This window comes from Engystomops pustulosus, chromosome 8 (assembly GCF_040894005.1).
Source record: "Engystomops pustulosus chromosome 8, aEngPut4.maternal, whole genome shotgun sequence".
NCBI lineage: Eukaryota > Metazoa > Chordata > Amphibia > Anura > Leptodactylidae > Engystomops > Engystomops pustulosus.
In genome coordinates this window covers 116,146,394-116,160,285 of record NC_092418.1, presented here as the reverse complement: position 1 = coordinate 116,160,285, position 13,892 = coordinate 116,146,394, and the positions used below count along the sequence as shown (strand labels likewise).

At 44.6% G+C, this 13,892-nt stretch overlaps 1 protein-coding gene across 3 annotated transcripts in view; it reads left to right on the top strand.

Moving 5' to 3' along the window:
• The first annotated feature begins 1,496 nt into the window (after positions 1-1,496).
• Positions 1,497-13,892, top strand: part of IHH (Indian hedgehog signaling molecule) — a 77,068-nt gene continuing 64,672 nt past the window's right edge. Inside the window, exon 1 of one of the 3 annotated variants that reach the window (XM_072122332.1) lies at positions 1,497-2,129. In XM_072122332.1, coding sequence (XP_071978433.1) covers positions 1,827-2,129 — 303 coding nt within the window. In that variant the 5' untranslated portion in view covers positions 1,497-1,826. Of the gene's footprint in view, positions 2,130-9,148; positions 9,465-13,892 lie in introns of those variants that run through there. The other 2 variants (XM_072122334.1, XM_072122333.1) reach the window with 2 other exon arrangements.

Below are 13,892 nucleotides of genomic sequence, written 5' to 3'. Positions count from 1 at the left end.
GTACCTGCCTCAGGTGACCACGATTAGTGGAATAGTATCTCAGACTTCTTCTTTGCCCCATGTGCTCAGGATTAGTGGTAGTATTGCTGGCCCTAACCCTAGGAGCTCCTGATTAGCGGTATGGTATCCCAGAGCTGGTGCCTACCCCAGGTGCCCCCCAGTAGTGGTATACTATTTCAGCGTCGATCACAGCCCCCATTAGTGGCATAATATCTCAGGCCTAGTCCCAGCCTGATGCCCCCCACTAGTGGTATAGGATCTCAGAGCCACGCCCAGTCCTGTGTGCCCCTCATTAGTGGTTATAGTATCTCAGAGCTGGTGCCCGCCCCAAGTGTGCTGCGGATTAGTGGCATAGTATCTCAGAGCTGGTGCTTGCCCCAGGTGCCCCTCATTGCTGGTATACTATCTCGGAGCCTAGCCTCAGGTGCCCCCCATTAGTTGTATAGTATCTCAGAGTTGGTCCCTGTCTCAGGTGCTCCGGATCAGTGGCATAGTATTTCAGAGTTGGCCTCTGTCAGTGGTGCCCCCCCCCCCCCCCCATTAGTGGTATAGTATCTCAGAGCTGGTGTATGCCCCAGGTGTCCTTCATTAGTGGTATAGTATCTCAGAGTTGGTCCCTGCCCCAAGTGCTGCGGATTAGTGGCATAGTATCTCAGAGCTGGTGCCTGCCCCAAGTGCTGCAGATTAGTGGTATAGCATCTCAGAGCTGGTGCCTGCCCCTGGTGTCCCTTATTAGTGGTATTCTATCGCAGAGCCGGTCCCGTTAGTGGTATTGTATCTCAGAGCTGGTGTATGCCCCAGGTGTCCCCAATTAGTGGCATAGTATCTCAGAGTTGGTCCCTGCCCCAGTTGCCCCCCAGTGGTATTGTATCTCAGCACTGGTCACAGCCTCTGGTGCCTGCCCCAGTATCCTCCGTTAGTGGTATAGTTTCCCAGAGCAAATGCCTTCCCCAGGTAACACCTATTAGTGGTATAGTATTTCAGAGCTGGTGCCTGTCTCAGGTGTCCCCCATTAGTGGTATAGTATCTTAGAGCTGATTCTTGCCCTATGTGCCCATCATCAGTGGCATAGTATCTCTGAGTTGTCCCCAGCTCCAGGTTCTTCGGATCAGTGGCTTAAGTCTCACAGCTAGTGCCTGCACCAGGTGCCCACCATTAATGGCATAGTATCCCAGAGTCGGTCCCAGCTCCAGGTTCTCCGGATCAGTGGCATAGTATCTCAGAGCTGGTGCCTGCCCCAGGTGCCCACCATTAATGGCATAGTATCCAGGAGTCGGTCCCAGCTCCAGGTGCTCCGGATCAGTGGCATAGTATCTCAGAGCTAGTGCCTGCCCCAGGTGCCCATCATTAATGGCATAGTATCCAGGAGTCGGTCCCAGCTCCAGGTTCTCCGGATCAGTGGCATAGTATCTCAGAGCTAGTGCCTGTGCTACACAGTCTGAGCACTGGGTGACAGCTCAGTGACATCCCATGTGTTAAATGATGATGATGCAGAGGTGACCCGGGCGGGCGCATTGACTATTCTAGGTGACGGGTGAGAGGCAGCAGTGGGCGTGAGAGTAAGTGTGAGCTCCGCAGACCCCGGTATAAGAGCAGCTCCCCCTCCTCCTCCTCGTGTGATCCAGGTGCCAAAACAAACCGCCTGAACTATTTATTACGGGCGCAGAGTGCGGAGCGCTACACACAGGCGGCGGAGCCCGGGCAGAGCGCTACACACAGGCAGCGGAGCCCGGGCAGAGCGCTACACACAGTCCCTGGAGCAGCGCAGACACTGGTGCAGCAGGAGGTGCCAGGCTGGATGGAGCACCCGTGATCCCGGACGCCCCATGCAGCTGCCCCCCCTGATCGTGCTGCTGCTCTGCGGCGCTGCGCTGCTCCTGTGCCCGGGGGTGCGCGGCTGTGGGCCGGGCAGGGTGGTGGGCAGGAGGCGAAGACCTACCAAGATCACCCCACTCTCCTACCACCAGTTCATCCCCAATGTGCCCGAGAAGACGCTGGGGGCCAGCGGGAGGTACGAGGGCAAGATCGCCCGCAACTCGGAGCGCTTCAAGGAGCTCACCCCCAACTACAACGCGGACATTATCTTCAAGGACGAGGAGAACACGGGGGCAGACAGGCTCATGACACAGGTGAGGGGCAAGGGCTGGCACAAGTGTGGGGGCAAGGGCTGGAACAGGTGTGGGGGCAAGGGACACGGCTGCTTGAAGAATGCATAAAGGTCTGGAACTGGTACAGGTGAGAGTGGCCAGGAAATAAGGGTCTGAGATTGGCACAGGTAATGGTGACATCTAACTGGCTGAGATTGGCACAGGTAATGGTGACATCTAACTGGCTGAGATTGGCACAGGTAATGGTGACATCTAACTGGCTGAGATTGGCACAGTTAATGGTGACATCTAACTGCCTGAGATTGGCACATGTAATGGTGACATTAACTGGCTGAGATTGGCACAGTTAATGGTGACATCTAACTGCCTGAGATTGGCCCAGTTAATGGTGACATCTAAAAGATGGTTGAGATTGGCACAGTTAATGGTGACATCTAACAGGTTGAGATTGGCACAGGCAATGGTGACATCTTACAGGCTGAGATTGGCACAGGTAATGGTGACATCTAACAGTTGGCTGAGATTGGCACAGGCAATGGTGACATCTTACAGGCTGAGATTGGCACAGGTAATGGTGACATCTAACAGTCGGCTGAGATTGGCACAGGTAATGGTGACATCTAACAGTTGGCTGAGATTGGCACAGGTATTTGTGACATCTAACTGGCTGAGATTGGTAATGAAAATAGGTGAACATTAATGTATATGACATGGATCAGAGAGGTGAAGGGGCATTTCTAAAGGTGTGCATGAGGATTCAGGAGACAGTGGAGGGTGACACATGAATGGGGGTACTAGTAAGTAATAAGTATGGCACATGTATGGGTGGGCTCAGGTCACATGTCTTAACTAGCAGCAGATCCATTTGGGAAATTTCATAGAAAGTGCAGTAGAAGTGAGGGTGACAGTAGATCTGACCCAGGTAAAAGGGCACAGGAAGGCTACTGAGGCTGGGCATAGTAATGAGAGGAGACGGGGTGAGTCCATAGTAGAGGAGAGTTTCCGCACTCATGGAATGTGGAGGCAGATACATTGTAACAACCTGCTGCAGGTCCAGAGCCTCGGATGGTTCTAGCTGTAGACAGTAGTTTCCATTGGTTGCTGCAGTCAGTAATTGCTAGGTGGGAATCTCAGTCTTCATATATGATGATGGTTTTAGTGGCTTTAGTGGTTATTTTGGGATTTAATTGCAGATGTGTATAAAGTGATGTCAGCAATGTAAAGCTATTGTGATCAGCCCATATCATAACATGGACTACCTGGGGGACTAGAAATATCAGCATGCTTTCATCTTATGGTAGTAATCTTTAACCTGTGTGACTCTGCAGCTATTTGGAAACTACAACTCCCAGTATGCCATTACATACTATTCTGGGAGTAGTAGTTTTAATGACATAGGTCACAACCTAATGTAGATTTACATCTTCAACCCATAGAAATTGAAGAGTCCTGCTGGGAGTTGTAGTTTCCCACCAGCAGAAGACCACTGTGATGAGGTCACTACTGCAGCTTCACTGCTTTTGATGTGTCTCCGTGCGTGTAATGGTTATGTTATTTGCCCCTATATCACTAGATGTAATTGCTTTACATGGGACTGCTGTTTCTTAGCTCGAGTGCAAGAGGGGATATTTGTCTGGCTAATCTTGTTAGGTTATATATATGATATCACTTAAATAATGAACAGGCAATAACTATTGTGCTGGTGGATTCACTGGTCATATTGTGACTAGAACCAGAACTTAACAGGAAAAGCCTGAAAATAGTCACAAATTGTCCCTGGATTCTACTTGTCACATGGACTTTGCTCTGGTTGTAAATCACCAACAGGTTGACCAGAGAGCAACAACAGGGAGGTGACATGCACAGGGGATAGGAACTCTCTACAAACAGGTTTAACTTTAAGATCCAGTGCATCACTCAGTGGGGTGCTGAGGAGGTTGAGATATGGGGGGGGGGGGATCTATGTCAGGGTCCTTACAGTACATGCTGAGGTATTGGGCATGGATTCCATCTATAGAACCTGGTTATCAGCTCCACGTATCTCAGCTTCCTAAACCCCCCCAAATGGGCTCTGGTTCTAGGGCAAGAAAATCCATTCATGGAACTTTGCAAACAGCTCCCCATATCTCAGCTTCCTAAACCTCTGTAAGGATATACGCAGCTACATTTTTACATAAACATTAAACACATAAGAGTCAGACCCTTTCTCTGACATGATCAGAATGATCTTTGGTCACTGTAGACCCCCATGATGGGCTGAGTATGGTACTTTAGGGTGAAGGAGGGGATGGGTGTTATATTTATGATACAGATACTAATATTACAGCTAAGTGTGTAGTCAGGTAGTTTACTGCAATTACCACAGAAAGCACAGCTGAGGATGTTGGGGGTTATATGCTTTACATAAAACTGTGCTGTGACTGTTCATCATTTGGGGCTGATGTTTGACAGATAACTACTGTAAGTGTCCCAGCACATCTGCATTACGGAAGGTGTTGGCTCAGGAGGTGGAAGCCATGCTCCTGCCATAGTCTACGTTGTGTTCAATCTCTGTATATCTGTCTGTGCTGTGACTCAGGACTAGATGTTTTTATACTTGATCTCTAGATCTTGTCAGATTTATGATGGTTAGAGAAGACATCTGCGCTTCATGGGTCTCATTGTCCTCCTGCTTCTTGTTCTCACTTGGATCAGGTGTAAAGGAAATTACTTTGGAATTGGAATTACTTTCTGCTCAACTTAAACACAGAAGCAGTGGTGCAGTGTAAAGCATGCTGGGGAAAAGCTTTGGGGGGATTTAGGGGGTGATGGCCCAATAAATATGCGAATGGGGATCCCATTTTCATCCAAATGGAGTGTAGGCACTGCATGGACTGTCTGTGTGTACTGGGAGGCTGTACATTGCTTTCTCTAAAATGAATAGAGAGGAAAAATCAAGACCCCCACGGGTCCATTTTTTAGATCATATCACTCATATAGTTAACCCTTATCTTATGGTTAGAGCACTGGGATGCCTCTTAAACATGGACAACCCCCTTAAATAACCAGTGACCTCCACTCTGTATGATGAACTATAGCAGAACATGGTACATGGGGTGAGGCAATAAACTATGTGCAGTGTGCACATGAGCTCCCCCTAGTGGTGCCCACAGGCAGACAGGATTTCAGCAATATTCCTGCCTGGGGAATTGGTGTTCTGTGTATGGATTAGCTCTGACCATTATGGAAATACATTGTGTACTTACTGACAACAGAATGATGAATTGTGTTCTATTTTGATTAATATTGCTGTATATATATGTATATAATATATATATATATAAGAATATAGGGCGGTCAGGCGGTAACTTTATGCTGCAGTGGTTAATGATCTAGAACTGACTACTGTACAGGCTCGGCTTCTTTCTGATCTTCAGGTTACATTTTTAACTATATGGCTTCTTATCTGCAGTTATAAATCTGTTCCTGTGGAATGTCCTCTTCTACCATCACAAGTGTTCTCATAAAGTGTCCTCCAGCTGAAAGTCCACGAATAACAGGGATTTTCCTGTATTTAATTTCATAGTTCTTATATAGACGTACTCAACATAAAACATTGAGTTAGTAATACATTACTTATCCTGTACTGATCCTGAGTTACATCCTGTATTATACTCCAGAGCTGCACTCACTATTCTGCTGCTGGTGCAGTCACTGTGTACATACATGACATTACTTATCCTGTACTGATCCTGAGTTACATCCTGTATTATACTCCAGAGCTGCACTCACTATTCTGCTGCTGGTGCAGTCACTGTGTACATACATGACATTACTTATCCTGTACTGATCCTGAGTTACATCCTGTATTATACCCCAGAGCTGCACTCACTATTCTGCTGCTGGAGCAGTCACTGTTTACATACATGACATTACTTATCCTGTACTGATCCTGAGTTACATCCAGTATTATACTCCAGAGCTGCACTCACTATTCTGCTGCTGGTGCAGTCACTGTACATACATGACATTACTGATCCTGTACTGATCCTGAGTTACATCCTGTATTATACTCCAGAGCTGCACTCACTATTCTGCTGCTGGTGCAGTCACTGTGTACATACATGACATTACTTATCCTGTACTGATCCTGAGTTACATCCTGTATTATACTCCAGAGCTGCACTCACTATTCTGCTGCTGGTGCAGTCACTGGGTACATACATGACATTACTTATCCTGTACTGATCCTGAGTTACATCCTGTATTATACTCCAAAGCTGCACTCACTATTCTGCTGCTGGTGCAGTCACTGTGTACATACATGACATTACTTATCCTGTACTGATCCTGAGTTAAATCCTGTATTATACCCCAGAGCTGCACTCACTATTCTGTTGATGGAGCAGTCACTGTGTACATACATGACATTACTTATCCTGTACTGATCCTGAGTTACATCCTGTATTATACTCCAGAGCTGCACTCACTATTCTGCTGCTGGTGCAGTCACTGTGTACATACATGACATTACTTATCCTGTACTGATCCGGGGTTTCGTCCTGTATTATACTCCAGAGCTGCACTCACTATTCTGCTGGTGGTGCAGTCACTGTGTACATACATAACATTACTTATCCTGTACTGGTCCTGAGTTACATCCTGTGTTATACTCCAGAGCTGCACTCACTATTCTGCTGCTGGTGCAGTCACTGTGTACATACATGACATTACTTATCCTGTACTGATCCTGAGTTACATCCTGTATTATACCCCAGAGCTGCACTCACTATTCTGCTGCTGGTGCAGTCACTGTGTACATACATGACATTACTTATCCTGTACTGATCCTGAGTTACATCCTGTATTATACCCCAGAGCTGCACTCACTATTCTGCTGCTGGTGCAGTCACTGGGTACATACATGACATTACTTATCCTGTACTGATCCTGAGTTACATCCTGTATTATACTCCAAAGCTGCACTCACTATTCTGCTGCTGGTGCAGTCACTGTGTACATACATGACATTACTTATCCTGTACTGATCCTGAGTTAAATCCTGTATTATACCCCAGAGCTGCACTCACTATTCTGTTGATGGAGCAGTCACTGTGTACATACATGACATTACTTATCCTGTACTGATCCTGAGTTACATCCTGTATTATACTCCAGAGCTGGACTCACTATTCTGCTGCTGGTGCAGTCACTGTGTACATACATGACATTACTTATCCTGTACTGATCCGGGGTTTCGTCCTGCATTATACTCCAGAGCTGCACTCACTATTCTGCTGGTGGTGCAGTCACTGTGTACATACATAACATTACTTATCCTGTACTGATCCTGAGTTACATCCTGTGTTATACTCCAGAGCTGCACTCACTATTCTGCTGCTGGTGCAGTCACTGTGTACATACATGACATTACTTATCCTGTACTGATCCTGAGTTACATCCTGTATTATACCCCAGAGCTGCACTCACTATTCTGCTGCTGGTGCAGTCACTGTGTACATACATGACATTACTTATCCTGTACTGATCCTGAGTTACATCCTGTAGTATACTCCAGAGCTGCACTCACTATTCTGCTGCTGGTGCAGTCACTGTACATACATGACATTACTTATCCTGTACTGATCCTGAGTTACATCCTGTATTATACCCCAGAGCTGCACTCACTATTCTGCTGCTGGTGCAGTCACTGTGTACATACATGACATTACTTATCCTGTACTGATCCTGAGTTACATCCTGTATTATACCCCAGAGCTGCACTCACTATTCTGCTGCTGGTGCAGTCACTGTGTACATACATGACATTACTTATCCTGTACTGATCCTGAGTTACATCCTGTATTATACCCCAGAGCTGCACTCACTATTCTGCTGCTGGTGCAGTCACTGTGTACATACATGACATTACTTACCCTGTACTGATCCTGAGTTACATCCTGTATTATACTCCAGAGCTGCACTCACTATTCTGCTGCTGGTGCAGTCACTGTGTACATACATGACATTACTTATCCTGTACTGATCCTGAGTTACATCCTGTGTTATACTCCAGAGCTGCACTCACTATTCTGCTGCTGGTGCAGTCACTGTGTACATACATGACATTACTTATCCTGTACTGATCCTGAGTTACATCCTGTATTATACTCCAGAGCTGCACTCACTATTCTGCTGCTGGTGCAGTCACTGTGTACATACATGACATTACTTATCCTGTACTGATCCTGAGTTACATCCTGTATTATACCCCAGAGCTGCACTCACTATTCTGCTGCTGGTGCAGTCACTGTGTACATACATGACATTACTTATCCTGTACTGATCCTGAGTTACATCCTGTATTATACCCCAGAGCTGCACTCACTATTCTGTGCTGGTGCAGTCACTGTGTACATACATGACATTACTTATCCTGTACTGATCCTGAGTTACATCCTGTATTATACCCCAGAGCTGCACTCACTATTCTGCTGCTGGTGCAGTCACTGTGTACATACATGACATTACTTATCCTGTACTGATCCTGAGTTACATCCTGTAATATACTCCAGAGCTGCACTCACTATTCTGCTGCTGGTGCAGTCACTGTGTACATACATGACATTACTTATCCTGTACTGATCCTGAGTTACATCCTGTATTATACCCCAGAGCTGCACTCACTATTCTGCTGCTGGTGCAGTCACTGTGTACATACATGACATTACTTATCCTGTACAGTTACATCTCTGATAACCTTTCCAACGAGAAACAGTAGATTTTGGATACCCTAAGTTGGATACAGTGTTCAAATAGAATTGTTACAGTTTTAAAGAGTGTTTAAGTCCTATATTAACAAAAAAATTCCTTTATAAAGCCTGGATCCCACTAAAAGGATCCCTCAGCTTTCCTGTAACCTGTCCAGTTCTAGCCTCACATCACTGCTCCGGTACAGTAGAAAAGTCTGTGTGCCGTCTCTCAGAGGTAACAACCTTGTACTGAAGTAATCACGATGCTCCTAGAAGTTGTCACTCTGCTTTCCCGGATGTGGACTATTACTTAGGAGGAGCAATGCTACAATATAGAGGGAATAATGGGAAGGGAGTATATGGGGACACTGTTCCTGGATGTTAAGGAGAACACTGGATCTCTGTGCAGATGTCTTGACAAAAGGAAATGTAACAGGGAGAGGAATTCCCCTAATTAGAGGAGCAATGGCTGGAGAAGGAACAATCACTCCCATTGGACGGATAGTAGTGATACATTTTTTTAATGTTTTGTTGCTGCAGAAAAATCCAGGGAGCGGCAGCGCTGTGCGTGTCCTGCTCTCGTCGTGAGGTGTGTGTATGTTGGAGGGGGCTTATACTGGCGGAGGTATGTGAAATATTTTTTTTTGACTCTGTAAAATTCACAAGTGCAGCCTCTTCTCGCATCACATCGGCAAAGAGCGACACAACGCAAACTGTCAAATTCTGACAGGCGCACTAGAAATTCCATCATGCCATTGTATGGCAACAACAGAAAAAAAGCCACCAGTACCCTTCTGCAGGGCTTGTCACCCAACTTTCCTACAATCCTGTGTGAGACTTTGCCACTCTGGAGCTTAGAAAGGATGGATCAGATATGTGTGCAGTAATTGTTCCCATACTGGCTGTTACCCAGCTTTCCCAGGAGCAGATACAACGGAATACACTTCCTAATCGCCATTAGTTTGCAACGTGTGGCAGTGCCCTCTCTACATATGGATAGGCAGTCAATGTCATTTGTGGGAACGCCGCTTTAATCCAACTTTTAATATCAACTTTTTTGTTCTGCTTTTTGGGACTTTGTCAGAGAAAGGTTTTGAAAGGCGAAATAAAATAAAACTTTCACAGTCTGAATAAATAACTGTACCCAAATAATTCCTCCATACTGTGTGTTCAAAAAACAGGAATTCTGAATAATGCCACCATACCATGCCCTAAAAAAAACTCCACACAGTGTAACAAAAACAGGGAATTTCACAAATATAATGGCACCAAACTGTACTCTATTGTAACGTATACTGTACATTGTTAAAAGAAACTGCCATGTCCTTATATAATGTGGCTATACTGTGCTCTAATGATTACTCTACACAGTGTCCAAAAAAGAAGAGAAACTCGCAGTACATAAGTAAATGCACCATATCTTGTAGTAACTCCATGGCACCCAAATAAACACTGTGCCCTAATTAATGACTCTAAACAGTGTTGAATTAAAGTGTTATACAGTCATGTAATAATTCTGCCATCATGTGCTCCAATAATTACTCCATAGATAGTTAAAGTAACATAGCGGTGTAAATAATGCTGCCACACCGTGCCCTAATAACTATATAAGGTGTGCAAATAGTGGCACCATACTATGTTTGAGTATTCACTCCATGCTCTGCCCAAATAAGGTGACATATAGTTTGTCAATAGTGTCGCCATTCTGTGCCCTCTTAACATTTCGATAAAGTTCTCAAAGCTAACATAATAATGTTACCTATTAATACTTCCATATCGTCCTCATCTAAGCTCACCATACTGTGCGTTAACAATACTCCGTACAGAATGCGAATGATATTACCATACATTGTGCCAAATGTATTACACCATTCATAGTAAAAATAAAATAATACCGCCATTCACTACCCAAATCCCGCCCTGTAGTATCCGCAGAACATTGTAAATGTTCCCTAATTGTCAAACAATTCCCATGATTTATTCCCCAATTTTCAAAAAATTCCCATGATATATGCCCTAGTGTGATACAACCCCTCAATAACAGTGCTATACTGTACCACTATATGGTGCCAAAATAACAGTGCTATGCTGTGCCCCGATAAAACCGTCATATCGTGCTAAGATAACAGCAATGCAGCAATACAGGGTCTAATGCCCTAATTCCTGCTTAACGCCCATAAATCAATGCATTTGGCATCCTCCAGACCCTCAAGCCTATAATACCGTAGTCACTGACTAATGCGCATGTGCCCACTGGATAATATTTTCATGCTATCCCGGCCATGTAGCGCCAGGGTGAATAACACACAGTTCACAGCTGAGTTTATGGCTCTGTGTGTCGCTGGATGTGTGTTTGTTGTGTAGCCATGGTGTTATACCGCCATACGGGCTCCTTGTCACTTACTGTGGAATTTGCTCTACTCTGGTCCAATAAATTAATATTTGCCCTTTCATAAACTTTGTTTCAAATTTACCTGCACTTAAAATTGCGGTGTAATTGTTTACTCCGGTCACATCCCAATCTAAATGCAAATACAGAATACTGTTGTCCGAAACGTGACCGATCCGTTTGTATCATTGTGCACAGCTCAGTTCCCACAATACATTGCTCTATATTGTGGCAGCTTTGGCTGTGACTGGAGGACATTTGCAGAGCTACTCTTTATACTCCAGAGGTAATTTGGTGAAGGGGGGGGGGGGGTAGGTAAGTCAATAAAAGGGGAGGTTCCTGATTACTCGCAGACCGGACTTTGACATGTTCTTTAGCACTATGTTCTGTCTGCTGTCCGGCATGTATATCAGGAGGCCTGACCCTCGTGTGTGACTGGACTCTGTATAATATACACTTAATACGTGACTTATTGTATGGGCAGCAGCTGCACCATAATGTCATGCTTCCTCTACGCATTTAAAGGGATTTTCCAGTTTTGTGTTGTTACAGTCTAATCATTGTAGAAAGAAGCAATCTGCAACATCATAATAGACGTTTCTCACCATTTTCAAGATCTCTGCTTGCTGTTAGCGAATAAAACCCCCCCACTTTTCCATATATAGACAGTCCACGGGTTACATACAAGATCAGATCTGCAGGTTTGTTCGTAAGTTGATTTTGTATGTAAGTCGCAACTGTATACTTTATAATTGTAGCTCCAAGGCAAAAAATTTTGGGTCTGTATGACTATTGGATTTTTAAAATGTTGGGTTGTCATAAGAACCAGGATTGACAATAAATCGTATTTATAGATACCTGTGATTACTGTTATAGCTGATTATTGTAGGCTAAAGTACAGGAAATTACCAACATCCAGAGGTCCGTTTGTAACTAGGGGTCATCTGTAAGTGTTCTTAAGTAGGGGACCGCCTGTACATCCAAAGGCTAGAGAAATGTACACTGTAGCTGAGGGTTTGCTACGCTAGTACACAGCCAAGATACTGCTGAACAGTCGCAGTTTTAGCATTTCATCCACGTCGATACATTGTAACAAAGCTTAATCTAACACTGTAGATAGAAGCCGGTGGGACCATATAGATAGTGATGTAGATAGATGTGTAACCATACCATTGTGTATGTTAGTAGCAGCAGGACTGTGATATTTGGGTTTTATATTACGGGAATGTAGCTTCTCCATGTGCACTGGCGCTCACACTGCTGTGCTCTGTGCTTTCTGCAATGGACAACACTAACCTTTGCTCTGAGTAACTGCTGTAGTATAAAACCAGCAGCCTACTACACCTTAAAAAAGGAAGAAACTGTGGAGTAGTTCAATGCAGAGAGCAAAGAGCACAGCAGTGTGAGGTACTCGGAGAAGCTTCGATCCTGGAATATAAATCCATATTTTACAGTCCTGCTACATTCAGTCCAGGGTATCCAGATTCATGGTTTGGGGATCTTATGCGAGTTCCCCACATTTCACCCCATCATCTTGTTTGTTCAGGACTCTGCCCTGCACTGACGTCTCTGGATTATTACTTGACATAGAAGCCATCCTTTAATTTGCTTTTCCTCCGTAAACATCTTAAGTCATTCAGCAGCGGACAGGAACACTGCGGCTAAACTTAGCCAAAGATGGAGCGGGATTTTGGAACAGCGGTTTGGGAAATTGTAGGTTTGGATTATTTTCAGGGTTCACCTAGTGAATTAAAGGCATTTGTAGCATCTTTGAAGTTGTTTTGGGCCAGCACAGGGGCATTACTACCACATTACACAATATTATCATTACTACCATATATACATTACTACTTACAGGGGCCCTTGGAGTGAGCAGCTGGTTGGTTAGAACGTGTACAAGATTCCACAGTGCAGAGGAATTGCACAGTTAGTACTTAGTTCAAGAGTCGTGTTAAGGGTTAAAACCGTGCACCATAACAGGGTCCTGGTTTAGTCCCTGCTATAGACATAGTTACATACTCTCCCCATTCTATGCAAGATTTTCAAATACTTACAGGGCCAATTCTAGGTGTCTGAATTAATTAGTCACCAGACCAGACTCTCAAATTAAATGAGACCTCAAATGAAATAAATTTAGAAACCTGAGACCAACTGTTAATTTATTCAACCCCCAGCCCAGATAATGTTAATTCAGAACCCCTAACAATACGAGACCCAAAGATCCAAAAAACATTTCAGCTTGAAAGAATAAAATAATAATTCCTTTATATAGCGCACACAGATTACGCAGCGCTGCACACAACTTGCCAGATCAGTCCCTGTGCCCAATGGGGCTCACAAACCAATCACTCTACCAGTATGTTTTGGAGTGTGGGAGGAAACCGGAGGACCCGGAAGAAACCCACTCCATATGAGAACACCACACAATAATATATATTTATTTATACACTGTCTTCAGACACCAGACCAGTCTAGTAACCAGACCAAATGCTAAAATCTAAACACACTCCAGACCAGAGTTTGATATCTATACAGTCGACACACAACCATAAAGGAAATCTACCATCAAATTCAAGTATGATAGATCCAGGCACCGTGACTGCGGAAATCTTCTTATATTTGTTATCCATGGCCTCCTATTATTAACTTTTTAAAATTTTGCTA